Consider the following 26,974-nt stretch of genomic DNA (forward strand, 5'->3'; position numbering starts at 1 on the left):
TGGCTCTCCCGAGGCCATCAGTAGTTCTAATGGAATGTTGTCTACTCCCGGGGCCTTGTTTCGACTCAGGTCTTTCAGTGCTCTGTCAAACTCTTCACGCAGTATCTTATCTCCCATTTCATCTTCATTTACATCCTCTTCCATTTCCATAATATTTTCCTCAAGTACATCTCCCTTGTATAAACCCTCTATATACTCCTTCCACCTTTCTGCCTTCCCTTCTTTGCTTAGAACTGGGTTTCCATCTGAGCTCTTGATATTCATACAAGTGGTTCTCTTCTCTCCAAAGGTCTCTTTAATTTTCCTGTAGGCAGTATCTATTTTACCCCTAGTGAGACAAGCCTCTACATCCTTACATTTGTCCTCTAGCCATCCCTGCTTAGCCATTTTGCACTTCCTGTCGATTTCATTTTTGAGACGTTTGTATTCCTTTTTGCCTGCTTCATTTACTGCATTTTTATATTTTCTCCTTTCATCAATTAAATTCAATATTTCTTCTGTTACCCAAGGATTTCTATTAGCCCTCGTCTTTTTACCTACTTGATCGTCTGCTGCCTTCACCACTTCATCCCTCAGAGCTACCCATTCTTCTTCTACTGTATTTCTTTCCCCCATTCCTGTCAATTGTCCCCTTATGCTCTCCCTGAAACTCTCTACAACCTCTGGTTCTTTCAGTTTATCCAGATCCCATCTCCTTAAATTCCCACCTTTTTGCAGTTTCTTCAGTTTCAATCTGCAGTTCATAACCAATAGATTGTGGTCAGAATCCACATCTGCCCCTGGAAATGTCTTACAATTTAAAACCTGGTTCCTAAATCTCTGTCTTACCATTATATAATCTATCTGAAACCTGTCAGTATCTCCAGGCTTCTTCCATGTATACAGCCTCCTTTCATGATTCTTGAACCAAGTGTTAGCTATGATTAAGTTATGCTCTGTGCAAAATTCTACAAGGCGGCTTCCTCTTTCATTCCTTCCCCCCAATCCATATTCACCTACTATGTTTCCTTCTCTCCCTTTTCCTACTGACGAATTCCAGTCGCCCATGACTATTAAATTTTCGTCTCCCTTCACTACCTGAATAATTTCTTTTATCTCGTCATACATTTCATCTATTTCTTCATCTGCAGAGCTAGTTGGCATATAAACTTGTACTACTGTAGTAGGCATGGGCTTCGTGTCTATCTTGGCCACAATAATGCGTTCACTATGCTGTTTGTAATAGTTAACCCGCACTCCTATTCTTTTATTCATTATTAAACCTACTCCTGCATTACCCCTATTTGATTTTGTATTTATAACCCTGTAATCACCTGACCAAAAGTCTTGTTCCTCCTGCCACCGAACTTCACTAATTCCCACTATATCTAACTTTAACCTATCCATTTCCCTTTTTAAATTTTCTAACCTACCTGCCCGATTAAGTGATCTGACATTCCACGCTCCGATCCGTAGAACGCCAGTTTTCTTTCTCCTGATAACGACGTCCTCTTGAGTAGTCCCCGCCCGGAGATCCGAATGGGGGACTATTTTACCTCCGGAATATTTTACCCAAGAGGACGCCATCATCATTTAATCATACAGTAGAGCTGCATGTCCTCGGGAAAAATTACGGCTGTAGTTTCCCCTTGCTTTCAGCCGTTCGCAGTACCAGCACAGCAAGGCCGTTTTGGTTAATGTTACAAGGCCAGATCAGTCAATCATCCAGACTGTTGCCCCTGCAACTACTGAAAAGGCTGCTGCCCCTCTTCAGGAACCACATGTTTGTCTGGCCTCTCAACAGATGCCCCTCCGTTGTGGTTGCACCTACGGTATGGCCATCTGTATCGCTGAGGCACGCAAGCCTCCCCACCAACGGCAAGGTCCATGGTTCATGGGGGGGAGGAATGAGATACAAGCAGTAAAAGAGAGGAAGACGGATGCAGTGGCAGTGAGAGGATATTGTAGTAGTAGGGCAGAACGAAGAGGACCGTAGCTATATACACAATGACAGAGAGATACGGAGAGATAATGACAGTGATGTGGGCTGAACGTGTGAGTGAGAATGGGCAAATGGGAGTGGATGTGTACGAGCGATTTACAGCGATGGGCTTGTTGGTGTGCGTGAGTGAATTAGTTATAGTTAGGGAAGCTTGTTTGAGTAGCATGTTAAAAGATGCGCGAATATGCTCACATGCCGTAATTTTTGGGAACATTATTGAAGGTGCTGAGGGAGGTAGAATGAGACAGCTTGTAGCCCACTTTTCAGTCAGAGACTTTTAATGAACAGGAACATACTCGCACTTTTTGTATCCGACAGCACCACTTTTCTGCTGCTATTTACTTTCTTGACATTGCTTCAATTCTTGTAGCATTTAAGTGTGCTATAATTTTTCAAACTTCACTACGTTTGTAAAATAATCGACCGTGTATGGCGCTGTTTGTCGTGTCTGTCAAATATAGAACGTGTTTGAGAGAAATTTTGACTGACGGAACATTTGAAAAGATAGCGAGCGTTGTGTATTTTGACGTTTCACCGCGTATGTTTAATGAAAGAGGGTTTTATTAAAATTTATCTCACTGTATCATTAGTTGTCACAACTTTGGAAACTACGATCAAAGATAAAAACAAAATGGCACTGACAATTAGTAAAACTATAGGTGTGTCGCGTATTTCCCAGCTATATACTACGAGGTTAAGAGGAAAATAAATACTCTACGCACAACATACAAGTGCGAGTGCAATAAAATTAAAAAAAAATATCAAGCCTCTCCGGTTCTTCCACGAACGATGTAGACTATATGTTCCCACATTGTGCTATTTTAATGAACTGTCATTAGAGGACCATGCAGAAGAGAAAAAAAATCGTTTACTTATGTCTTCTCTTTCATTGTGAGGGGGAAGTAACTCAATGCTTCCATTTGTAGCCATTCCCAATATGTCAAAATACAGCATACACGAACAGCGCCTGCTTCAAAAGTGAAGTCAAATTGACGAAGTTTTTAGACTGTGTATGGGCTTATTCGGCAACAACTAGTTTCGAGCGAGTTGGATAAGTATATGCAAAGGGGCCTATATATTTATCTACAGTGACAACATTTGACATTTTGTTTTTTCAACTTTTTCTGCATAAAAATGTGTAACTGCTGTGTTTGTGTTACTCTGTTCTTTTGCATATTTATCCACACTGCAAGTCGAGTTGTGCGTTTAACGCAATGTGCTAGTGAAATAAGCGCGTCATATTATCCGGCATTAAGACAACTGGCTACTACCAATCAGGAATGAGGCGGTTGATGTTCACTGGTGAAGCAAGTAGACCGCGTGAAAGTTTTATATCTCAGAGATACGTATAGACTACAGTTTTTCTGCGTCTCAAAACTCTCATACCGTCGTATTCCATGAGACACTGTGAGACCTCCTTTACCTGTTTTGGTGAATATCAGTAAACGTTTCATTCAGAGTGAGTATAATGTAATATTCACTGAATTCTCGAAAGTCAAAATTTTATGATTTTAATTATTCCAAGATTACATACAAGAGATCTTATTTTATTAGAACTATGTCGTGTTTCTTCCACTTTTAATACGTTTATGTCAAATTCTATTTCAATTTGACAGACTTAATAATAATATTTATTTTTATTCTAGTAGACGTAATCACGGTATTAAGGAGTCTACTGTTTCGTCACAGATTCCACCCACCATCAGTTTTTCCCAATACTACAGACGAGCCGTCCTTCCTTATGAATGAGTCATTCCTTTTTTTAACATATCCTGTACGTATACTGTGCCTCCATACTACAGCCATTGATAGATCTGCGCCAAGTTACTGGGCAGAACCGATTAGAGTACCTTGTCTACTTGCGCAGTCTATGTAATTTTTTTTGTTTCATAAAAGACTCAATGACAGAAAATGAATCCAATAACTTTATCCTTGATAGTCTGAAGAACGGCATACCTTTTTAAAAATTGTATCACTTTTCTTCACAAAATCAAATATTAACAACATTTATTTCCTTAATTCACTCAGAATGTTTAACTGTTGAGACTAATAGGAGCTTGCGAGTCACTAAACTCGTCAAACAGTTTGACTGTGCTGCGCGCTGGCTTAATGAGCTACTTAGTTGACATTTAATCCTCTGTCGTGGAGGAGCGAACTGCTCACTTTGGCTGGAAAGGGATTATCCTATCGTCTTGTTTAAGGCACCATCTCAAACTTTACTTAACGTGACTTCCGGAAACCTCAGACGTCTGCACTGCTTCCGTCAGAATTCCGTTTGAACGTAGCCGCTCCGCGATACAAGTTTATTCTAAATATCAGTGTCGAGGCGAGGTAGTCAAAGTCAGAAAATGTAAATTTTTGTTTGTTGGCGTATTACGAGAGCAGTTATAAGAATCGTACATAAAAGGGAAGCAGTGGTTGAGAATGGAGTGAGATGGGTTTGCAACCCATCCCAAATGTTATTCAATCTTACACTGAGCAAGCGATAAAGGAACCAAAGTGAAATTTGGAAAGGGAATTGAAGGCCAGGAAGAAGAAATAAAGAAACTAAGATTTGCCGATAACACGGTGATTTTGTCAGAGACGGCAAAGGACTTGGAAGAGTAGCTGAATGGGATGGATACAATCTTGGAAAAAAGATTATAGGACGAACATCTACAGAAGTAAAACAAGGATAATGGTACGTAGGCAAATTAATGTAGGCGATACTGAGGGAAGTTAATTAGGAAACGAGGCACTAAAAGAAGTACGTGAATTTAGCGATTTGGGCAATGAAGACTGGCAATAGCAAGAAAAGTGTACAGAGAGTGACAGAGAGAGAGAGAGAGAGAGAGAGAGAGAGAGAGAGAGAGAGAGAGAGAAAGAGAGAGAAATTTCAGTGTTAGAAAATCTTTTCTGAAGGTATTTAGAAGCAGCGTGGACTTGTACTGAAGTGAGACGTGGACGATAAACAGTTCAGACAATAAAAGAAGTTTTTGAAATGTGATGCTACAGAAAAATGGCGAAGATTAGGTGGGTAGCTCGATTAGCTAATGGAAATGTACTGAATCGAATAGGGGAACAAAGAAATTTATGGCACATTTCGAGTGAAAGAAGGAATCTGTTAAGGACACATACTAAGGCATCATGGAATCATCAATTTGGTAATGGAAGTGAATGTGGAGGGTTAAAATTATAGAGGGGGACCGAGGCTTGATTGATGTAAGTAGGCTGAAATGGAGATGTAGGGTGCACAAGCAGAGGATATACTAGCGAGGAGAGCTGCATCAAACCAGTATTCGGACTGAAGACCACGGAGAGAACAAGAAGACGAGAAATTTAATAGGTCAGAAACTATCTATGGAACAGCATTCTGCCGATAAAAAATTTAACTATATCTTCGCTTTCTGTTTCGCCAAGCTACGCATAACGATTTCCGGCACAGTTGTGAAAAAATTTTTGTCGTGTATCAGTAGCAATATCACCGAGGGATGGAAACAAAACGAAAACTCCTGGTCTGTTCAGGGATATTGTGGAATTGCCTTCCTGTTGTGAAGTACCAAGTGTTCATCTGAATGACGTGGATGGGCTGTATATGATGACCAGACTAGAGCATCCTGGTCGTTGGATGAAACTTACACTGAAAAATATTCCGTCAGAGTAAGGTGTTAACAGCTAGACTCGACATACGAAAATTCCTTCCCCGCCTTTCTTGAAACGTATTAGCGCCAAAGCTGAAATACATCATGTGAGGTGGAATTCCAAAGGGAAGAAGGTATATCTGTACGATTGTTTCCAGGTACTTTCAATATGTGCTTCTTTTTTTCGGTCTCTGCGGATTCCAAAACAGAGAGAGAGAGAGAGAGAGAGAGAGAGAGAGAGAGAACCTCTACAAAACCTGTGCACTAAACACACAGGCGTTGCAAACCGTTTTGCTGAACGTGTGTGCTTTTGCCTCTGAACAAAGGGAAGGCACTCTACTGAGCGCTAGCTGGGGAAGCAGGTAAACATAAAAGACACGGCCCACCTGTGTAAACGCAATTTCACGCTGGTAGAACCACGCAAACAATAGTACTGTGCACGGAAAAATTTAATAGGGGGAGATAAGGCGCCAAATCTACCCGCTGCTGAATAAGCCTCTCTCTCTCTCTCTCTCTCTCTCTCTCTCTCTCTCTCATACATGATGAGTGGAAATGTCAAACATTCTAAGTGCCAAATCTCTCATTTGTAATGAGAATCAAAAAACAATGTATCTTTTTGTACGTAACTTATTTTCATCCAAAAAATTGAGAAGGTATTTTGTTACCACTCAGTTACGTTACACATCGCATCAGCGCAAAAAACGAGACAAGTTTATTTCAAATACTTCATTAAGAATGTTCTAAGTGTCGCACCAGATAACTGACCGGTTCTAAATGCCAAAAAGAAAGTTTTTACAAGTTGATTCTTGCAAAGAAGAAAACCGTAGCCACCCACTCTTAGTAATGCTATTTGTTTACAGAAACGTCAACGCTACCGATTTCGACCAGACAGGTTCACATTCATACGACTGTTCAAGTTTATATTACATTTGTTGTTGTCTACTCAGTTGTTTATCTTTTTCAACAACTAATGTAAACAACAACAAAATTAATATAAGTGTCAACAGTCGTCTGAAGATGAACCTGTCTGTTCGAAACCGGTAGCGGCGCCATTTGTATAAATAAGAATATTGACAGTCGCTGGTTGCTATTTCCTTCTTTGCAGGAACCAAATTGTATTTTGTACACAGTCACTGTCTCAAAAACCTCAGTTTCCGACATAATAGTGGGGAGACAGATTTTGTTCCTAGTGACACTAACACTGAGCCACTACGTTTTGTTTGGGATAATACAAGTACAAAATTACAACATTAGGTTTTTAACTAGTAGAACACAAATCAACAAAAACTGTTTATCATATGTTTCAAATTATGGTATTCCAGAGAGAAAAACAGCTTGGCGCCATCTACTGACGGATGTTTGGAACACTTTCTCCATGTCTGGAAGCTGGATCAAGTTTAGCGACATGCAACGGAGTACCGGGAACACAACAGCACTGGGAACTTCTTTCATGATGAAAAAAATATATATATCTGCGCTTAGAACATTTTCCATTTCCACTTTTGAATTGTCTGAGGTATAAAAATTCATCAAATATTTCTGTAATTTCATCGTTCAGTTTTACTACCTTGTTACAGGCATACTGACTGCATTGTTTTGGTAGTACTGTAATTACTCTTCCGCTTGTATGCCCAAAAGTTCTGTCTGCCTACCAGCTCATCTGCACAGATCGTCGGAGGGATAAAAGAAACCGATGTGCTTTGGTTGGGCTCACTGACGTCATTTATCGCGTACGTCAATCATAGATCAGCTATTGTCCTCCTTAACAACTGATAGCTAGAAAGCAAAAAACAGTGTGTTGATGGAGTATCGCATTCACTGGTTTAGACAAAGTCGCGCACAAGACTTGCGACTATTGCGTAAATACTGACAACGCCTTTTCTTCACAGTCTTATTTCGTCTCTAATAACAAAGCTCGTATATCGTCATTTTTTTTTTTTTTTTTTGCCATTTCGGGCACAGCCCGTCATCAGAACATGTGCCAAAAATATAATTTAATATACGTTCTGGTTGCACCTCGATCACAATTATGATCTTTTTGGTAGATATCCTGATGAGGGCTATGCCCGAAACAAGTACACAAATACATTTTTTTTATCATCGAGTGAACTGTTACTGTTGCGACGCAAACAAATACAGCGGTGGAAAGAAGACGTATTCACTATTAATCTCCAGGCCTACAATCATACTTGCTCTGTTAATTTTCTCCAGTGTTTGTTGAAATTATTCTGGATAAGCCAATGACATCCGGAAGTCTAAGGTGTTTCAGAAAAGATCTGTTTCTGTGCCTTCCTTTTCATCCTAACTTGATGATCTGAAGACATCTTCCGTGGCTGTATAAAATAGATCTGGTGACACAGAATCACCTTTTAAAGCCATATTGACTGCCAACCGACTGTAACTGTTCCAAAAATATGGAAAGGTTTTTCAGAGACCGCTGGCAGTCACATAACTCGTTGACTACTTAAATTACTTAATGAAGCAACAAGTTTCGAGGTGAAATTCTCAGCTTCAGGCTACAACGGTAATACAAAAACATTTAACAGAAGTACACGTATGTACTAAAGTTGTTCTGTACAGTCTTGGCATGTTCTGTGGTCAGTCTGTGAAGAAAGAGAAGAATAACCTAATGTGAGGGAATATGCACTTCTTACGTTGGTCTGCTGTTCTTTAAAAATATTTAAATAATCACTCACTTTGTTAATACAAAACGGATGTATTTTTTATGTGAACAGCAGACCGACATACGAAGTGAATATTCCTTCAAATTACGTTGTCCTCTTCATCCACAGGGTGGCAACACAGCACTTAGGAAGAGTGTACAGAGCAAGTTTAATATCTATGTGTGCTTTTGTTAAATGTTTTTAATCTGACATTGCTGCCTGAAGATGAAATTTATACCTCGAAACATGCTGCTTCACTATGTGATTTAAGTAATCAACAAATTCTGTGACTGGTACTAGTCTCTGACACACCTTTTCATAGAGTCAACTAGCCTAAATCCTTTCTCAGTTCTGAACTTTCCACCCTCTCGATGTAATCTTTCAGCACTTTGTAAGAATAATTATGCAGTCTCCAGACAACAGAGTGTAGGGGAGACAAATACATGGCTATTTCCTATAAAGGCATCGAAGGGACGGCTGGGGGGGGGGGGGGGGGGAGAGCTGTGTAGAATGCAGACGTCTGGGCACCGGGAGACCATGGAGAGCGTTTCACATGCATTGCTGTGGACTACACTACACTACACTACAGTTGGTTGTCACTCACCTCGTCCTTGCCCTTGACAATACACATCTTGACGTCCTCGTCCGGCGAGTACCACGTCAGACGCTGAAACAGAAGGAGAAGCTTTTGTTAGTGGTGGCAAGATGATTAGAAAAACCACGCAGCTGAGACCTGTAAAAATGGAAATGCCGTGTGGCCAGGGCCTCCCGTCGGGTAGACCGTTCGCCTGGTGCAAGTCTTTCGAGTTGACGCCACTTCGGCAACTTGCGTGTCGATGGGGATGAAATAATGATGATGAGCGGAGAAAATCTCCGACCCAGCCGGGAATCGAAAATGGTTCAAATGGCTCTGAGCACTATGCGACTTAACTGCTATGGTCATCAGTCGCCTAGAACTTAGAACTAATTAAACCTAACTAACCTAAGGACATCACACACATCCATGCCCGAGGCAGGATTCGAACCTGCGACCGTAGCGGTCGCTCGGCTCCAGACTGTAGCGCACGGCCACTCCGGCCGGCCAGCCGGGAATCGAAACCGGGCCATTTTTTTTCATTTTGTTCGGTATTGTTCGTTGCGTTTGGTCTGGGCGGACGTCACAAGATATCCGTTCAAGTTGATCGTTGATTCCTTTACTCAGTTTTTTTATTACAGAGGGCAAGCAGCCCTCTCACAAAACACGCTGAGCTACCGTGCCGGCATCCGTTAGGTATGATATTCCGTCGCGCTGACCACTGAGCTACCAGGGGTGGACAGCTGAGGCCTATGATGCCTTGGAACAAAGCAACTACACCAAATTCTCGTGTCAACGGGTGGAGTTCGTGCGGGTTGCAGCCCGTGCAGTAACACGGGCACGCCTCGCTGGCTCGTGGGATTTCGCAGCCAACAGCGAGCCGCCGGGATAAACGCGGCTTAGTTGACGCCCTTGGCAGGCCAAGTTATTTACTCGCTGGGCCAGCCTGCAACATCACCTTTACCATGTTCTGTATCTCTCCTACTCTATTTTAGCGTGAAAACATTTATTCTTTCGTTGGTCGAAATTTCTTGCGTGACAAAACACCGTCAGATCTGAATGGCTAATAACGACGCTGCAGAATTTTTAAGCAATTTTTAAAAAAATAACATTTTCACCATTTTTACTATTAGATTGCAAAGTCAGACTAAAGAAATTCTTAGTTTATAAAACCGCTGACCTTTAAACTCCCTGAAAATCGTGATCTGAACTGTCCTCCTTCCTCCTCCTCCTCATATATAAGACGGTCTTCACTGTCATCGAGAGCGTTACTTATGCCGCACTTGTTGAAAGGTTTAACAATAATGTCTTCTATCAGTCTAGACCACGACTGTTTTGTCCACTGACACATTTGTTTGATTAAAGGTTGTTTTAAAGCTTACGTCGGCGTAAATTCATGTTGGGTTTCATCCATCATTCATTTGTTCTATTCCCCCAACATATAAAATTTAAATTGTTTATTTATTGAGACATCAAAAGGTTGCAATTGGGAGGTAAGTCCACCCAGAATAACAGGAAGCTCTGTATTTCCCTGTCTGAATTTCGTTTACAGAATTTTCCAAATGACCACTAAACCGATCTAGCACAAGAAGAGAACTCTTCTTCAATGAAGCACCTTTCCATCTCTCCCACATTCTGTTAATCCATAGTTTTGTTTACAGCTTCGTCCGTCCAACACTTGTCATGTACATAAACAACAACACCTGGCAGTATTTCAGAAGGTACTGGCATGGTTTTGCGTTTGATCACTGGATTAAGTTTAGTACCATCAGCACGACGTGAAAGAACAACGGTGTAGTGCATTTTTTTCTGGCCACTTGTTTTCACAGTTACTGTTTTACCACTTTTCATGGCAACAGTTCTGTTGCTCAGCACATCAAATGTCAGAGGAGTTTCGTCCACCCTTATTATTCGGTTTACTTCCACACTTGTTTTCTTTCAGTGTTAAATAATAAAACTATGGAAAGATATTTTCTCTTCATACTCTTCTGGTATTTTCTGAGATATTTTGGTTTTGGTCCTCATGCTAAGTCCTGGGCGCTTCATAAACCTGTAGCACCAACCAACTCCACCCTTGAAAAAAATTTGAAATTTGTGGTTAGGTCTCATGTGACCAAACTGCTGAGGTCATCGGTCCCTAAGCTTATGCACGACTTAATCTAACTTACGCTAAGGACAACACACACACCCATGCCCGAGGGAGGACTCGAACCTCCGACGAGGGGAGCTGCGCGGACCGTGACAAGGCGCCTGAGACCACGCGGCTACCCCGCGCGGCCACCATTGAAGTCTGTCGGGTTCCACTGTAGCGCTAGCTTACGAGCGCATATCTGAATAATTTTTCTGTTAATTCCGATGCCATTTTGATGGTGTCCTTGAATCCATTTCAATACATCATCTAGTTTTGGTCAGTTTGCATTCAGACATCCATTTGCATGTTCGCACATTTAGTCTTCTTCATTTTTTCTTTTTTTAGTTCTTTACTAGCCCGCCAATCTCGAATGGTTTTTTTCTGTTAGTGGAGGGCCGAAATGCCGCTCATAAGCTATTACTTTCGATTTATAGCCCGCGTCAAAATGGTTCAAATGGCACTATGGGACTTAACTTCTGAGGTCATCAGTCCCCTAGAACTTAGAACTACTTACACCTAACTAACCTAAGGACATCACACACATCCATGCCCGAGGCAGGATTCGAACCTACGACCGTAGCGGTTGCGCGGTTCCAGACTGAAGCGCCTACAACCGCTCGGCCACTCCGGTCGGCAGCCCGCGTCATACGATTATCTTATTTTTTTCCATTACATCTACATCCATACTCCGCAAGCCACCTGACGGTATGTGGCGGAGGGTACCTTGAGTACCTCTATCCGTTCTCCATTCTATTCCAGTCTCGTATTGTTCGTGGAAAGAAGGATTGTCGGTATGCTTCTGTGTGGGCTCTAATCTCTCTGATTTTATTCTCATGGTCTCTTCGCGAGATATACGTAGGAGGGAGCAATATACTGCTTGACTCTTCGGTGAAGGTATGTTCTCGAAACCTCCAACAAAAAACCGTACCGAGCTACTCAGCGTCTCTCCTGCAGAGTCTTCCACTGAAGTTTGTCTATCATCTCTGTAACGCTTTCGCGATTACTAAATGATCCCGTAACGAAGCGCGTTGCTCTCCGTTGGATCTTCTCTATCTCTTCTATCAACCCTATCTGGTACGGATCCCACACTGCTGAGCAGTATTCAAGCAGTGGGCGAACAAGCTTACTGTAACCTACTTCCTTTGTTTTCAGATTGCATTTCCTTAGGATTCTTCCAATGAATCTCAGTCTGGCATCTGCTTTACCGACGATCAACTTTATATGATCATTCCATTTTAAATCACTCCTAATGCGTACTCCCAGATAATTTATGGAATTAACTGCTTCCAGTTGCTGACGTGCTATTTTGTAGCTAAATGATAAGAGATCTATCTTTCTATGTATTCGCAGCACATTACACTTGTCTACATTGAGATTCAATTGCCATTCCCTGCACCAAGCGTCAATTCGCTGCAGATCCTCCTGCATTTCAGTACAATTTTCCATTGTTACAACCTCTCGGTATACCACAGCATCATCCGCAAAAAGCCTCAGTGAACTTCCGATGTCATCCACAAGGTCATTTATGTATATTGTGAATAGCAACGGTCCTACGACACTCCCCTGCGGCACACCTGAAATCACTCTTACTTCGGAAGACTTCTCTCCATTGAGAATGACATGCTGCGTTCTGTTATCTAGGAACTCTTCAATCCAATCACACAATTGGTATGATAGTTCATATCCTCTCACTTTGTTCATTAAACGACTGTAGGGAACTGTATCGAACGCCTTGCGGAAGTCAAGAAACACGGCATCTACCTGGGTACCCGTGTCAATAGCCCTCTGAGACTCGTGGACGAATAGCGCGAGCTCGGTTTCACACGACCGTCTTTTTCGAAATCCATGCTGATTCCTACAGAGTAGATTTCTAGTCTCCAGAAAAGTCATTATACTCGAACATAATACGTGTTCCATAATTCTACAACTGATCGACGTTAGAGGTATAGGTCTATAGTTCTGCACATCTGTTCGACGTCCCTTCTTGAAAACGGGGATGACCTGTGCCCTTTTCCAATCCTTTGGAACGCTAAGCTCTTCTAGAGACCTACGGTACACCGCTGCAAGAAGGGGGGCCAAGTTCCTTCGCGTACTCTAGCTACTAACAAAAATATTGTACTGTTACCGATAACACAAATCACTTTCAATTCAAGTTCACAGGCAATGTCCACTGCAATGTAGCGTCATAGACTTGACAGGGTCCTAGGTTTGTGGTGAGCTCCGTCAATTCAATGCCCTCTCATACCTTGTGTACGCGACACTGCCTCCATCTGTATATGTACACGTCGCTATACCATGACTTCTGTCACCTCAGTGTATTCTTGCTAGCAAATACCTGGCCATTGGCCGGCCACATCTGCTCAGGCACAAAGTCCGCGAGCAGCGGGTAGTCGGTTCCAGTGCCGCAGGCGCTCCTCCTCCCGAGAAAAGTCACGCGCCGAGCGTTGATAGTACGCCGCGTGTTATGTAAACATTACTGCTGACGAACTACAACCCGGCTGCTGGCACGCCGACCTCTGGCAACCGGCACCAGGAGCGCCAGCGTCACTCTCCAGCCGCGCGCATCGCCGACTGCGGCGCTGCCATCGCCAGAGCTACGTTGCATCCGCCGTCACGTACAAGCCGAGTGCAGCGCGGTAACATTCCCCCAGCCGCCTATAAAGAAGCCGCTGGAGCAGAAGCCGGGTCAAACGCCGACTCACGGCCCATCACTGGGAGTTGACACTGGCCGTGCCACGCCGATCCGCTAGTCATCGCTTTCGGAGCTTCATCCTTTCAACGCTGGCCTGCCCCCGGGCATCCATGGAAGATACGCAACTGCATCAACAGCGATCCGTCAGTCTTCACCCTTGGTGCCTCGCCTCCTTGGACACTGCCTTCCCCAGAATTGGTGTCCCCGGAACTGGTATTCTTTTATGTGACCTTGTAATTGACAAAGGATTTCATATCGATTCCGTATTTCTGGATTTCCGAAAGGCTTTTGACACTGTACCACACAAGCGGCTCGTAGTGAAGTTTCGTGCTTATGGAATATCGTCTCAGTTATGTGACTGGATTTGTGATATCCTGGCAGAGAGGTCACAGTTCGTAGTAACTGACTGAAAGTCATCGAGTAAAACAGAAGTGATTTCTGGCGTTCCCCAAGGTAGCGTTTAGGCCCATTGCTGTTCCTTATCTACATAAACGATTTGGGAGACAATCTCAACAGCCCTTTTCGGTTGTTTGCAGATGACGCTGTCGTTTATCGACTAATAAAGTCATCAGAAGAGCAAAACAAACTGCAAAACGATTTAGAAAAGATATCTGAATGATGCGAAAAGAAGCAGTTGACCCTAAATAACAAAAATTGTGAAGTCATCCACATGAGTGCTAAAAGGAACTCAAACTTCGGTTACACGATAAATCAATCTAATTAAACTGCCGCAAATTCAACTAAATATCTAGTTATTACAATGAAGAAAAACTCAAATTGGAAGGAACACACAGAAAACGTTGTGGGGAAGGCTAACCAAAGACTGCGTTTCTATGGCAGCACACTTAGAAAATGTAACAGACCTACTAAGGAGACTGCCTACACCACGCTTGTCCGTCCTATTCTAGAATACTGTTGCGCGGTGTGGCATCCTTACCAGATAGGACTGAGTGAGTACATCGACAAAGTTCAAAGAAGGGCAGCACGTTTTGTACTGGGTGGCCCAAAAAGGATGGTCGGATTTGAACTGCGTAGTACCATTGAAAGGTGAGGAGGGGGGACCACTGCCGGCCGTCTGCAAGTCTGCCATTACACCCAGTTTGCCACGAGATGGCGCAGTGGACGGTCGAGCATCGTGTTTTTGCTGTGGAACAGTTTTTCAGAAATGATGAATCGTTTATTACTGTGCAACGATTGTTTCGACAACGTTTTGGTGTAGCGCGTGATGGACCCATTCCAGATCGCAGATCCATATCACGTTGGGTGACTGCATTCCGGACAACAGGGTCTGTCAAAAGTGGTAAATCTACAGGGCGTACACGTACGGCAGTTACTCCACAGAACATTGATGATGTTAGAGCGTCAGTGCTGCAAAGCCCGCATCGTTCCACTAGGCGTCGTGCTCAAACTTTAGGCCTCAGCCGTAGTTCGTTGCAGCGTATTTTAAGCCGTGAGTTACAGTTTCACCCATACAAAATTATGATCACGCAAAAGCTGTATGATCGTGATTTTGAGCAGCGAAGGCGATTTTGTGAATCAATGCTTGACATCTTGTACTCTAATAATGATGTTGTGCTTCTTATGTCAGATGAAGCCCATTTCCATTTAGACGGCTATGTCAATAAACAAAACTGCAGGTACTGGGCAGCAGATAATCACAGAGAATTGCACCAAAAGCCTCTTCATAGTGCTAAGGTAACAGTCTGGTGTGTAATTTCAAGATTGGGGATTGTTGGTCCTTATTTTTTTGAGGAGAACAACGCTACAGTCACAGTGACCTCGAAACGTTACGTTAACATGCTACGTAGCTTTTTGGTGCCGAAACTGCGAGAGTTACATGTAAATCGAGATCGAATTTGGTTTCAACAGGACGGGGCCACGGTCCACACAGCCAATGACTCCATGTGTGTTTTAAGGCGGATGTTCCCCCACCACATCATCTCGCGTTTTGGAGATGTCCACTGGCCCGCGAGATCACCTGACCTCTCAGCCTGTGATTTTCTTCTTTGGGGATACCTAAAGTCAAAAGTCTACGTACAGAAGCCCCGAACTTTATTGATCTGAAGGAGGCAATCAGTGCGGAAATTATGGCAATTCAAGAAGAAACAGTAGTGAAAGTGATGGAAAATTTCGAGGAAAGACTTGTGGAATGCATCACCGAGGAAGGACACCATCTTCCGGAAGTCATTTTCCGTACATGATTTTTTGTGGTTAGTTCTTGTAATTGGGTGCCTGGGAGCATTTAGTTACGTAATTGAATAAAATTAATTTGTAAATCTGATGGAGTTATAGTTATTTAAAATGTGACCATCCTTTTTGGGCCACCCTGTATTATCGCGAAATATGGGAGAGAGTGTCACAGAAATGGTACAGGGTTTGGGCTGGACATCATTAAAAGAAAAGCGTTTTTCGTTGCGACGGAATCTTCTCACGAAATTCCAGTCACCAACTTTCTTCTCCGAATGCGAAAATATTTTGCTGACACCGACCTACATATGGAGGAACGATCATCAAGATAAAATAAGGGGAATCAGAGCTCGTACGGAAAGTTATAGGTATTCATTCTTTCCGCGCGCTATACGAGATCGGAATAACAGAGACTTGTGAAGGTGGTTCGATGAACCCTCTGCCAGGCACTTAAATGTGATTTGCAGAGTATCCATGTAGATGTAGATGTAACGCAGTCACCGTCATAACATTATTACGAGCCAGGTCACGACAGACTCGACGCCACGTTACCAGATCAGGAGGAACCTTTTCAGTTGCATTTATCGGAAGTTACGTTATATTCTCTACTGTGTTAATAAAATGTCACACGCAACCCTGAAACTCAACATTTATTGTGTTCAGCCTGCCACTCAGGGTACTAAACTTATGTGTGTGAAATCTTATGGTACTTAACTGCCTAAGGTCATCAGTCCCTAAGCTTACACACTACTTAACCTAAATTCTCCTAAGGACAAACACACACAACCATACCCGAGGGAGAACTCGAACCTCCGCCGGTACCAGCCGCACAGTGAATGACTGCAGCGCCCCGACCGCTCGGCTAATCCCGCGCGGCACTAAATTTACTAAAGCTTTAAAAATAAAATAAACGTTAGTAACGTTCTAAATCTTCATTCCACATATCTACGTGTTTATTTATCAACATAGTCACCCTGGCGAAGGAACATTTCTCCCAATGACCGACCTATTTGTTGATAACGTCACTGTAGACTGTTTCACTTTGATGACGGAGCCACCACTTCACCCATGCTTGCACCGCTTGATCACTATCAAAGTGAAGTCCTGGAATATAATTTTTCAGTTTTGGAAGAAAAAAAATCAAATGTGACCAAGTTAGAAATGTGTGTCGGATGATCGGTGACAATGATACCGAGGCGTCGAATTGTTGCCAGATGTCGTAGCGCTCGTGTGTGGTCTGGCATTGTCGCGTTGAAGGAGAGGGTGTTCCCTGTGTGGACAAACTCTTCGAATACGAAACTGGATTACAGCACGCTGCTTCTCACGCACCGACAGAGTTAAGCCGTCGGCACACGGACCGTGCATCCGAACGTTGAGCGTGCCTAGTTTCTGACGTCATAGCGTGGAATAGCACGTTCTGGGGTCTTTCCGATCGTGCAGAGCAATATCTGGCATGTGATGTTTGAAATTTTCCCGGCATACTGATTGTTCCATAAAAACACGGGAGAACTGCCGTAAGTCAGTAACATCTTGCCACGATATTTCGGCACAAAGTCTTTTGGCCATCTTCAGGTGAGTACAGCTATAGAAGTACTTCTATAGCTGTATTCACCTTCAGGTGACTTACGGCAGTTCTTCCGTGTTTTTATGGAACAATATCTGGCATGTCGGATATTCTGAGCGTGCGTCTGAGCGTTGACCAATGAGATGGCACAACGCCACCTACGTCACACGCACGCCGTCTCCCTTCAGTACAGAGTTGTGAGGCGCCATATTTGCATTCATTTCAAGCTTATATGTGTATATGCCGTTTCTGAGCACCAGCAAATTCAGAATCATTGGAAAACCCGTTGTTAACTGTGTGATTCGTTCCAATAAAATAACGATAAACATCATATTCATGGCAAAAGAATTATTGTAACTTGCGTCTTGTGAGAGTAGGCTATTTGAAGGCAGTGACACACGGAAGATCCAAACAAAACGCATTGCTCTTGGTACAATTTGTTATAATTAAATTTCAATTAGTAACATATCTACGATAAGGTTTTCTGCAACGGGTAACATACCTTGACTACTTTCGAGATATGACTGTTCCTTGTTGGATTAATGTATTGAGTAGCGTTACTGTCTCATATTGATTTGATAGGTGGAGGCGGAGGTTCGCGTCTTGACACTCCTAAATTTTATTTCCTAACATTAGCGTTTTTATTAGGTTCTGTTACTTTATTATTGGTTTAATATAAGTATATACTATGATATTTGATTGTATGTAAATATAAGTCCACCTTTTTTTGAGGGGTGACTTTGTTCGATTGGCTTAATCTAACGGACAACTTGCGCAACTTGTATAAAGATATTTTGCTCCTTTTTCTTTTACGCTTCGTAATTCACATGTTGCAAAGATTCTGCTACTGGGTAGGAACAGTGATGAAGTAAGACTGACCTTGGGGTTTTAATAAAATATGGGAATGATGAAATAATGTTAATCTTATGCGGAGAAGTATTCCAAATTTGTACCGCACTGTTTGTAATGGAACTTTTATATGCCTCTGTCCTTATTGATTGGACATGGTACTTTCCCTTTCGTGGACGATGGAGGAAATGTGCGTTTCAATAGAGCTAACGTGGGAATTTTACGCGCGCCCGTTGAGTAAAGAGTGTGATTTACGAACTAGAAACATCCCTCAACTGCCGCTGGAGAGCGTTGCGATCGCGTATACCACGTTGGGGCCCACGTACCGTACGCACAAGTCGCATCGTTCCTGAGCGTTCAGCAGCACGTTGAACTTGGCACGCTCAACGTTAACGTTCGACAGCACGGTCCGTGTGCCGACGGCTTTTTACGTTACACATCGCCGTGTTGCACGCTACGATTCGGAGCGCTCTAGCGACAGACGGGTGCAGATTTGTATGCATGAATCATGAAGACGTAGAATATTAATAACATTTGTTTCATATAAAAAGCTTTAAGAGTTTTCACATAAAAAAAAATTCAGAGACATACTTTTCAGCACGCTCTCGTACTTAAAAGAGAGTACATATACACATAGCAGTTCATTAAAAAAGAGAAAAAATACTAACGTACAATGCATTACTCCAACTAGATTGTCTCCATAAAATTGCTTTAGGCAAGTGAACTTCCAGTAACGAAAAAGTGGAAACCGCGTGATCAGGCCCCGAAGACCAAACGCCGTGTCATCCTCACTTAATCGCCACCGGATGCGGTATGCTGGGGTCAGTGCACCGCACTCACGGCCGTTGTCGGAAGTTCCTACAATGGAACCGCTACCTCTCAATCAGGTAGCTCCCTCGTTGGTCGCATGAGGCCGAGTGCATCCCAGTCCAGTCCTCCCACCAAAGAGAAGTCTCTGGCAGTACCAGGACTCGAACCTGGGCCCGCACAGCCATTCGGCTATGGAGGCGGACGGACTTAAAGCGCAAAGTTTAAATCTGTATATATTCTCCTTTATTCTTATTACGTTTAACGGCACTCCTTAACTGTGTGCTGGACTGACAAGTACGCGCAACTTCGGCCTTTGTAGTCCGCAGGGAAACACTACACCGACTGAGTTATCGAAACATATTTCATGGCTCACTTTCACAGCTTTATTTCCACCAAGTTTTCACACATGGAATAGTTTTATACGATAGTGTAGGACTGCAAGACAACAGACGAAACGATGCGACTATTTTTTCTCGCCAGTAGTCTACCAGAATATCACACTGCCAAACCATCTCTCGCCAATGAATGTATCCGCATTTGCAAATATGGACAACCATCAGCTGTATAATGGAATGACGACAATGAAAATATGTGCCAGACCGGGACTCGAACTCTGATTTCCTGCTTATCGCTAGCGGTGTCTTTACCATTAGGCTATCCGAGCACGACTCAGGCAGGCCCACACTTCCATATGTCGTAAACCATGTTTCTACAAGCTGAGGAGTACATGCATTGTGTATATTCCCATACAGGGGAGACATTTTAATTGAAAGACGTTTGTCCGGTGCCGGGGCTAAATACGATATTTCGGTGCCGGCGTTGTTCTGAAGTATGGCGCAATGTTCTTTTGGACATGCAACTTTGGGTCTACACGTGAAGCGTGCTCGGATAGCCTAATGGTAAGGCGATAAGCGTGAAATCCGGGTTAGAGTCCCAGTCCGACACAAATTTTCACTGTCGTCACTCAATTATGATGGTTGTCCGTATTCACAACTGCGAATAGATTTTGATATGTTCATATGCTCACTATCTCTCGCACTGATGTACGACTGACAAGTCTTGAAAGACCCTATGGAGTCGAATCACTTTGAGAGCAAGCTGGGCTCCTCTACTCCAGATAGGTGAACCAGGTAAATGGAACTGTGACAAAGCTGACTACGAAGATTACTATACACTGGTGAAAGAGGAAAGTCCTTCACAAATATCTTTTCGGCGCTTCCTGGTAATGTTAATGATGTTTGACTTTTCTTGTAGTTCTATTTCCCTCCCTATCTCGCTGGATGTTCATGGACATGTTGGGGAAAATAATTTCCACAAACATGCTAAGGAAAACTGCTCATTGCACCACCACAAGCAGCCAACGAAATAGTGGAACCAGCAATACTGTCGGGCTTTTGTGTTATGTGCATAATTATTAAGAAAATGTTGACTGCGTTCACAGGAGAAATATACCTAAAGTAAAACTGCGTCGATGCGAGCACGAAGTGATTCTAGAACCAAAGCAAAATTAACACTGAAAGTTGTCCTGTGCATTGCTGACACGCAGTGATAATGTGACGGACACAGACGTAAAGTTCCGAGAATTAGCGACACAAAATATGTGCATAACATAGGAGATACAGCCACAGGCTGAATAACTACTGCAGACGCAATGGCCCCCACCAAGAGTCCTGTCGAGGCGGTCTTATAGACTAACTGCACAAACCCCACGCTCCAGAGAAACTCTGAACAGATTAGTAAATCACAGCTGGAATAGTATCTGGAAATCACTTACTGCCGAGTACCCACGATGGCTTCAGAAAAGGAAGGAAAACAAATGCAGTATTAACTACTGACGTCTTGGTTGCATTAGGCCGACGCAGCATCCTCACGGAAGTATTCCACAATATCTCCGCTGTACTGATAACATCCATATACCTACACCAACACATAAGCTCCGCGGTCTTAGTACCCCATATACCTTAATCACAGAAATCTACTGGCTTTCCCACACTCGTTGGGCATATATTCTGTTAAGGAATGAGAATAGTGTGTGCGACAGCAATAACAATTGCAGACTATCTTTTGACAGACTCTCAATTTTGAAATAGCGCAAGTCAAACATACGTTGACGGCTAAGGCGTTCTGTTCTTGTAGTGTGGAACGTCTAATAATCACAGTGTAATGATCACCTGGCGTACACTAGGAATCACTTTGGATATATTGTCAATGGACAGTTCTCTCCTGTTCTCTCCAGTGTCATTAGGGGAGGGTCTGACGTGCTGGTCACCGATTTTGGTCAAGTTTTGGAAGGATGTTCTCGCTTTAAAACAGACAGACACGTGTTTCGATTTTTTTTTTGCTAGACATTGCATAGTTTTCGAAAATAATTAGGTCTAAGTTGATGACGGCAAATCGTATTTTCAATGCTATACATCGGAAGATCCTCTAAAAAAACATTTTTTTATTAATTTAATATGGAGTCCAAAGTTAATAATGTTCCAGTTATTAACGTTTCGTGGTTTCATGCTGTATTTAAGGTACTCACCATTCTAAGCGTCTAGTAGAGTAAGATTTGCGTTCGAGCGTTCGAGGCGTTAGGGTGCCAAACCATTAGTCCGCGTTCGATTCTCGGTCGTGGCTTTTTTTCATTCGATATTTTTATCGGAGTACCTGATAACATTCTGATATTCGAAATATCTTTGTTTGTCTTTTTTGAAATGAAACATCGGGAGGTGTGATTAATAATCAAATAAGTAACCGTGATACATGACGGACTACGACAGGTCTTCCATAAATGATAACGCTCAGCCAAACTGCACCGTGAAAGTGATAGCATCGAAATGTACCTATCTTTGTCAGCCGAGTAACGTTTAGTTTTCCCGACGGATAATGAATTTTATTGCACAACTTCAAAATCATGTGGCATCAAAGCAGAGTAGGGCCGATGATATCAAAATTTATGCGTTTTTAACATTATGTTTGGACTATTTTTATGATAAGTCTCCCGCCTGCGTTTGCGACAACACATACCAATAGACGAACAGTTAGGATTATGCAATGATATATTCTAGGTCTATTTTTGCACAATGTGTCACGACGAAAATAACTGTCTATACATCATACCATACTGATTTGTTTGTTAATATCTCCCGATGTTTCACTTTAACAAAATGCAAAGAAATGTGTTCCGATTAAGAGAATATTATGAGATACATCGAAATAAATATCAAATGAAAAAAAGTCACGACCAAGAGCGGAATACGGAAAAGCAGTTTGGTAGTCTAATGCCTTGACCGCACGACCACCGACGTCACTCTGCTAGACGCCTAGGATGACGGGTACTCAAGTTGCAATACGAAAACATAAAAACGTTAACAACTCGAACATTATTAACTTTGGACACTATATTATATTAATAAAAATGTTTGTTTATAGACGATTTTTTTATGTATAGCAATGGACTAAAGAGTGTCTAGCAAAAGGCCAAAACACTTGTCTCTTTTATTTTCAATACAGATTGTCCTTGCAAATGTGGATCAAAATCGGTAACCTGCATGTCAAACCCTCCCCTTGTCAGGCTTTACAGACGGATAGAATGTGCGTCGCAGTACAGAAGACGGGCTGGAATGCTGAATACCGCAAATAGAGAGCTCAGTAAGCGGTTTGGGCTGGTGATCTGGCGTGCTTCAATAGTTCCAACAGGACAGCGTGTGTGACATGGGTTGCTCGTCTACAGCCGGTATCATAATAAATGAATTTAAAAAATGTGAGTGGAATCTTACGGGACTTAACTGCTAAGGTCATCAGTCCCTAAGCTTACACACTACTTAACCTAAATTATCCTAAGGCCACACACACACTCCCATGCCCGAGGGAGGACTCGAACATCCGCCGGGACCAGCCGCACAGTCCATGACTGCAGCGCCTTAGACCGCTCGGAAATGAATAAAAACACCGTCTGGATCAAAGTTTCTATTATTAACGAATACGGGTTTCGATCTGCCCCTCAGATCATTAGTCTACAGTGTTATGAATGACAAAAAACTTAATTCATACCACTGTGGACAAAACTACACCTTGCGGCGCCACACCTGAAGGTTATCTGCAGGGCAGATCGAAACCGATAATAAAAGAAATTCTCGTGCAGATGGTGTTATTTTATTTACTATAACTGACAGCACGGACTCTTAAGACACCGCGTCAATTATGAAACCAGTATCACGTCTAGATTTCTTACCTAAATGTATTATGCCAATGTGGATACCGTAAAATAATCCTAAGTCATTGTTCAATACCTTTATATCGTCATTTCCCTATATTCAGCCTCGAGATGACTGTGTGTTGTGCGATGTCCTTAGGTTAGTTAGGTTTAAGTAGTTCTAAGTTCTAGGGGACTGATGACCATAGATGTTAAGTCCCATGGTGCCCAGAGCCATTTCAACCATTTGAACCCCATATTCAGGTCTTTATCCCCCACCTCCCACACTAACTATGACCTAGCTTGCGTGTCTCTGCGATACCTCTGAGTGGTTTTTCAGAAAATCTGAAGGAAAACGTCACTGACACTGAACTTTGAGTCGGTCCAGAGAAATACAGTGGATCAATTAGTTAATGCAGCTGCTCAGGCCTGGTCTGCTACAAATTTTCATTTGTTAAGACGTATTTGATTCAGTATTTATGAACGGATTGCATTGTTATCATTTCATATCAGTGCGTTCCATCCCCGTCAGTTCACATTATTCCACTCGATAGTATGAACATTTAGATGAGCCCACATTGCGTGGAAGCGCAATGAGATCATCCACTGTTTGTGCATATGGTTCCTGCTTTACTTGCGTGGTGGCACTGCTGTAACGTAAACAAACAATACGGCTGTTGCGTTGAGTAGTGTGGAAGCTATTTCAGTGATTTTGTTTTTGTATTTGCATGTCAAATCGCCGAATTAATTTCGCGATGGAATGATGATTGTGTAGGGAAATAATTCGCCAGCATACGAGAATGTGCACACATCACAGGAAGGCGTTTCTGGAATTAACGAGGCGCCTTAGAGAGTGCGATCTATTAATTTCGAACATTATGAGGAGCGGGTGTTGACAAAAACGCCATTATTATTATTATTATTATTATTATTATTAAAGTAATAAACATTGTAAATAAGACTGTCGCGCTGAGTGGCCGCGTGGTTTGAGGCGCCATGTCACGGACTGCGCGGCCCCTCCCGCCGCAGGTCGAGTCGTCCCTCGTGTGTGTGTGTGTGTGTGTGTGTGTGTGTGCGCGCGCGCGCGCGCGCGCGCGCGCGCGCGCGCGCGCACTGTAAGTCTAGGGACCGATGACCTCAGCAGTTTGGTCCTTTAGGAATTCACACACATTTGAACAAACATGACTACTATGATGAATTTGTATTTTATCACTAGTCTGACACTTCCCAAGCATTCAGACTGCTTGATATCTCGACGGGTAATTCTTGGAGATCCCAGAAAAGTGACTTGAGTGGCTTCTTGTAGTTTGCAGAAGGATATTTTATCGTTGCGAACGATTTTCAAGTCTTTCACAGCTGCCAGTGTGCCGACAGAAACACTGGGACCACTGTCAATAGTTTACGCCAGAACCGCTGTAGCTCGATTTTCGAGTTCCGTATCTGGCACGTTATTCAAGCTGTTTCTCGCCAATTCTGTTATCACCCGGGACAGCAATTCCAATCATCCGAACTTTCTATTTCCCCACAACAGTGATACAATTATTTCCTCAGTTTCTCTGCATCTGTATTTTGGGTCTCCTGCTTATTTCTCGATTTTGGCTTTGATGATTTGCTCCTGTGCAACAAAATCAGGCCTTCAGTCTCTCTTTCTTTAGGCTTCCGCTGCTCAGCCAAGAGCAGGTCTTTTACGTATCTATTTTTCCTTCGATTTTCGCCGAAAACAGTCCACACAGCGCTTCATTGTGCAGGCTGTCCACCCAGTACTGAAGTGCAGTTTTCTGGCATTGTTTCCTGGATTGCTATACTTCGAAAAACTTTCTATTGTTGACTTCAGTCAGAGCTAATTCTTGGCTACGTTTTGCGTAGTTTGCCAAGGTCCGTTTCTCTTCCTCCAGTGTCTACCTCATTTGCAACAGTTCTCTAAGCCTATCTTCTGGGCAAGTACAGGCTGTCGACGTCACTACGAGGTTGGAGTGCTTGGTGTACTCTTATGAGTTTTCTCACTTTCCTTTCCATACTATCCAGTTATACTTGTGTCCAGTTCACGATGTCTGTAGTGTATCTGATGACGGGATTCCCTTGACTGTATTGCCATCATTCAGTTTGATTTTCAAAACTTTTTCTGATTCTTTGGGTGTACTCTATGCAGAGCACGCTGTTTTAACGTCCCTATGCTTCACGCCCAGATATTGGAGTGGACTTTTGGCTGGTGGCACTTGGTGACTTGTCTATTCGGCATTTTAATTGTTCACTTTCTGAGATTTTCCCCTTCTTTAGAGCCAGTGTTGCGCTCTTGTGCAAGCCGAATTCAATTATTTATATATTCCACACGTATTATAAATTAAAGTCCCCCTTCCCTGTCAGCTTCTCTGCCTCGTGATGACTGGGTGTTGTGTGATGTCCTTAGGTTAGTTAGGTTTAAGTAGTTCTACGTTCTAGGGGACTGATGACCATAGATGTTAAGTCCCATAGTGCTCAGAGCCATTTGAACCATTTTTTCCCTGTCAGCGGTTTGGATACTGCCTTAACTAATGAGGACAATGATACACGAGGAAGGTTTATGGATTTATAATTTATTACCGCTACGTCACAGAAGTCGTCTGATTGAAGATACTATTTGCTACCTGTGCGAAACCTGGGCAGGTCGCTAGTTATTATAATACTTAAGTAGGTTTAATTATAGTTCTAAGGTTTTTCGGGTACGTCATTCTCCACTGACAGGCTCCTTCACTGCGCCCAAAAGTTTTATGTAATGTTTTCCTTTCGAATATTCTGAGGGCCTCTTCACGTCTTTCTCTGACAGGCCAGGTTTCATATGAATGTTAGAACTGCTTGCATAAGTGACTTATGTAAGGGACAGTCTAATGAAAACGAGACAGACGGAAAAAGTAAGCATAGTGTTTATTATTTCAAAAGTAATCGCCATAACTGCTAATACGTTTATCCCACTTTGATACAGTGTCTTCATGGACAAATTTGTATGATTTCCTACGGGACCACGATCGTATCCAGGCGTGCACCTCTTCGTCCGAAGCAAATCGACGGCACAAATGTGTCTGCTCCGAAAGCACGGAAAACGCATGTGGGCAGGCCCACATGTTGCCAACGTTGTTTCGACGACGCTGCAGAATTTTCGCTGGGAAGCCCTTAAAAACGTCCTCCGTACAGTCCCGATCTCTCCCCATGCGATTTCCACATTTTTGGAGCCCCGAAGAAAGACATGCATGGCTGTCGATTTGCTTCTTTCGAAGAGGTGCAGGTGCACTCATGGTTCCGAAGGCAGTCGCAAGTACTTTTCCACAAAGGCATTGGCTGTCTTGCCTCATACAGGGATAAATATGGTAACAGGGCGATTACTTTTGAAACAATGAACAGTTTAGTTCTATCTGTTTCGTTTTCATTTGCTACCGCTTATAAATGCATATTTTGGTTTTATTAGACACATTTCTACCCTAACCTGTTCTACAGGTCATAATACGTCTCACTTGCATTTTGAATTCTAATTTTGATTTTATCTTTTAAATTATTTGCTATATGGAGCACGTTCTCAGATATTTAAATTAGTTTACTTACTCCATTGTTTCATTTTGGACTTTCAGGTTGTTGTTATCAACGGGAGTACCGTACAGGTAGGCAAAAATAGTTTTTTTGAAATTTAATTGCAAACATGCGCCTCTGAGGGCTACGACTAACGGCTATAATATGTCTTTTATTCTCTCTTAA

At 42.7% G+C, this 26,974-nt stretch overlaps 1 protein-coding gene across 2 annotated transcripts in view; it reads right to left on the reverse strand.

The window, feature by feature from the left end:
* Window positions 1-26,974, reverse strand: part of LOC126262242 (semaphorin-1A) — a 923,656-nt gene that overhangs the window by 110,423 nt on the left and 786,259 nt on the right. For both annotated transcript variants that reach the window (XM_049958718.1, XM_049958717.1), the window contains exon 5: window positions 8,869-8,931. In XM_049958718.1, the coding sequence (XP_049814675.1) occupies window positions 8,869-8,931 (63 nt within the window). The remainder of the gene's footprint in view (window positions 1-8,868; window positions 8,932-26,974) is intronic.

This window comes from Schistocerca nitens, chromosome 6 (genome assembly GCF_023898315.1).
Source record: "Schistocerca nitens isolate TAMUIC-IGC-003100 chromosome 6, iqSchNite1.1, whole genome shotgun sequence".
Taxonomy (NCBI): domain Eukaryota; kingdom Metazoa; phylum Arthropoda; class Insecta; order Orthoptera; family Acrididae; genus Schistocerca; species Schistocerca nitens.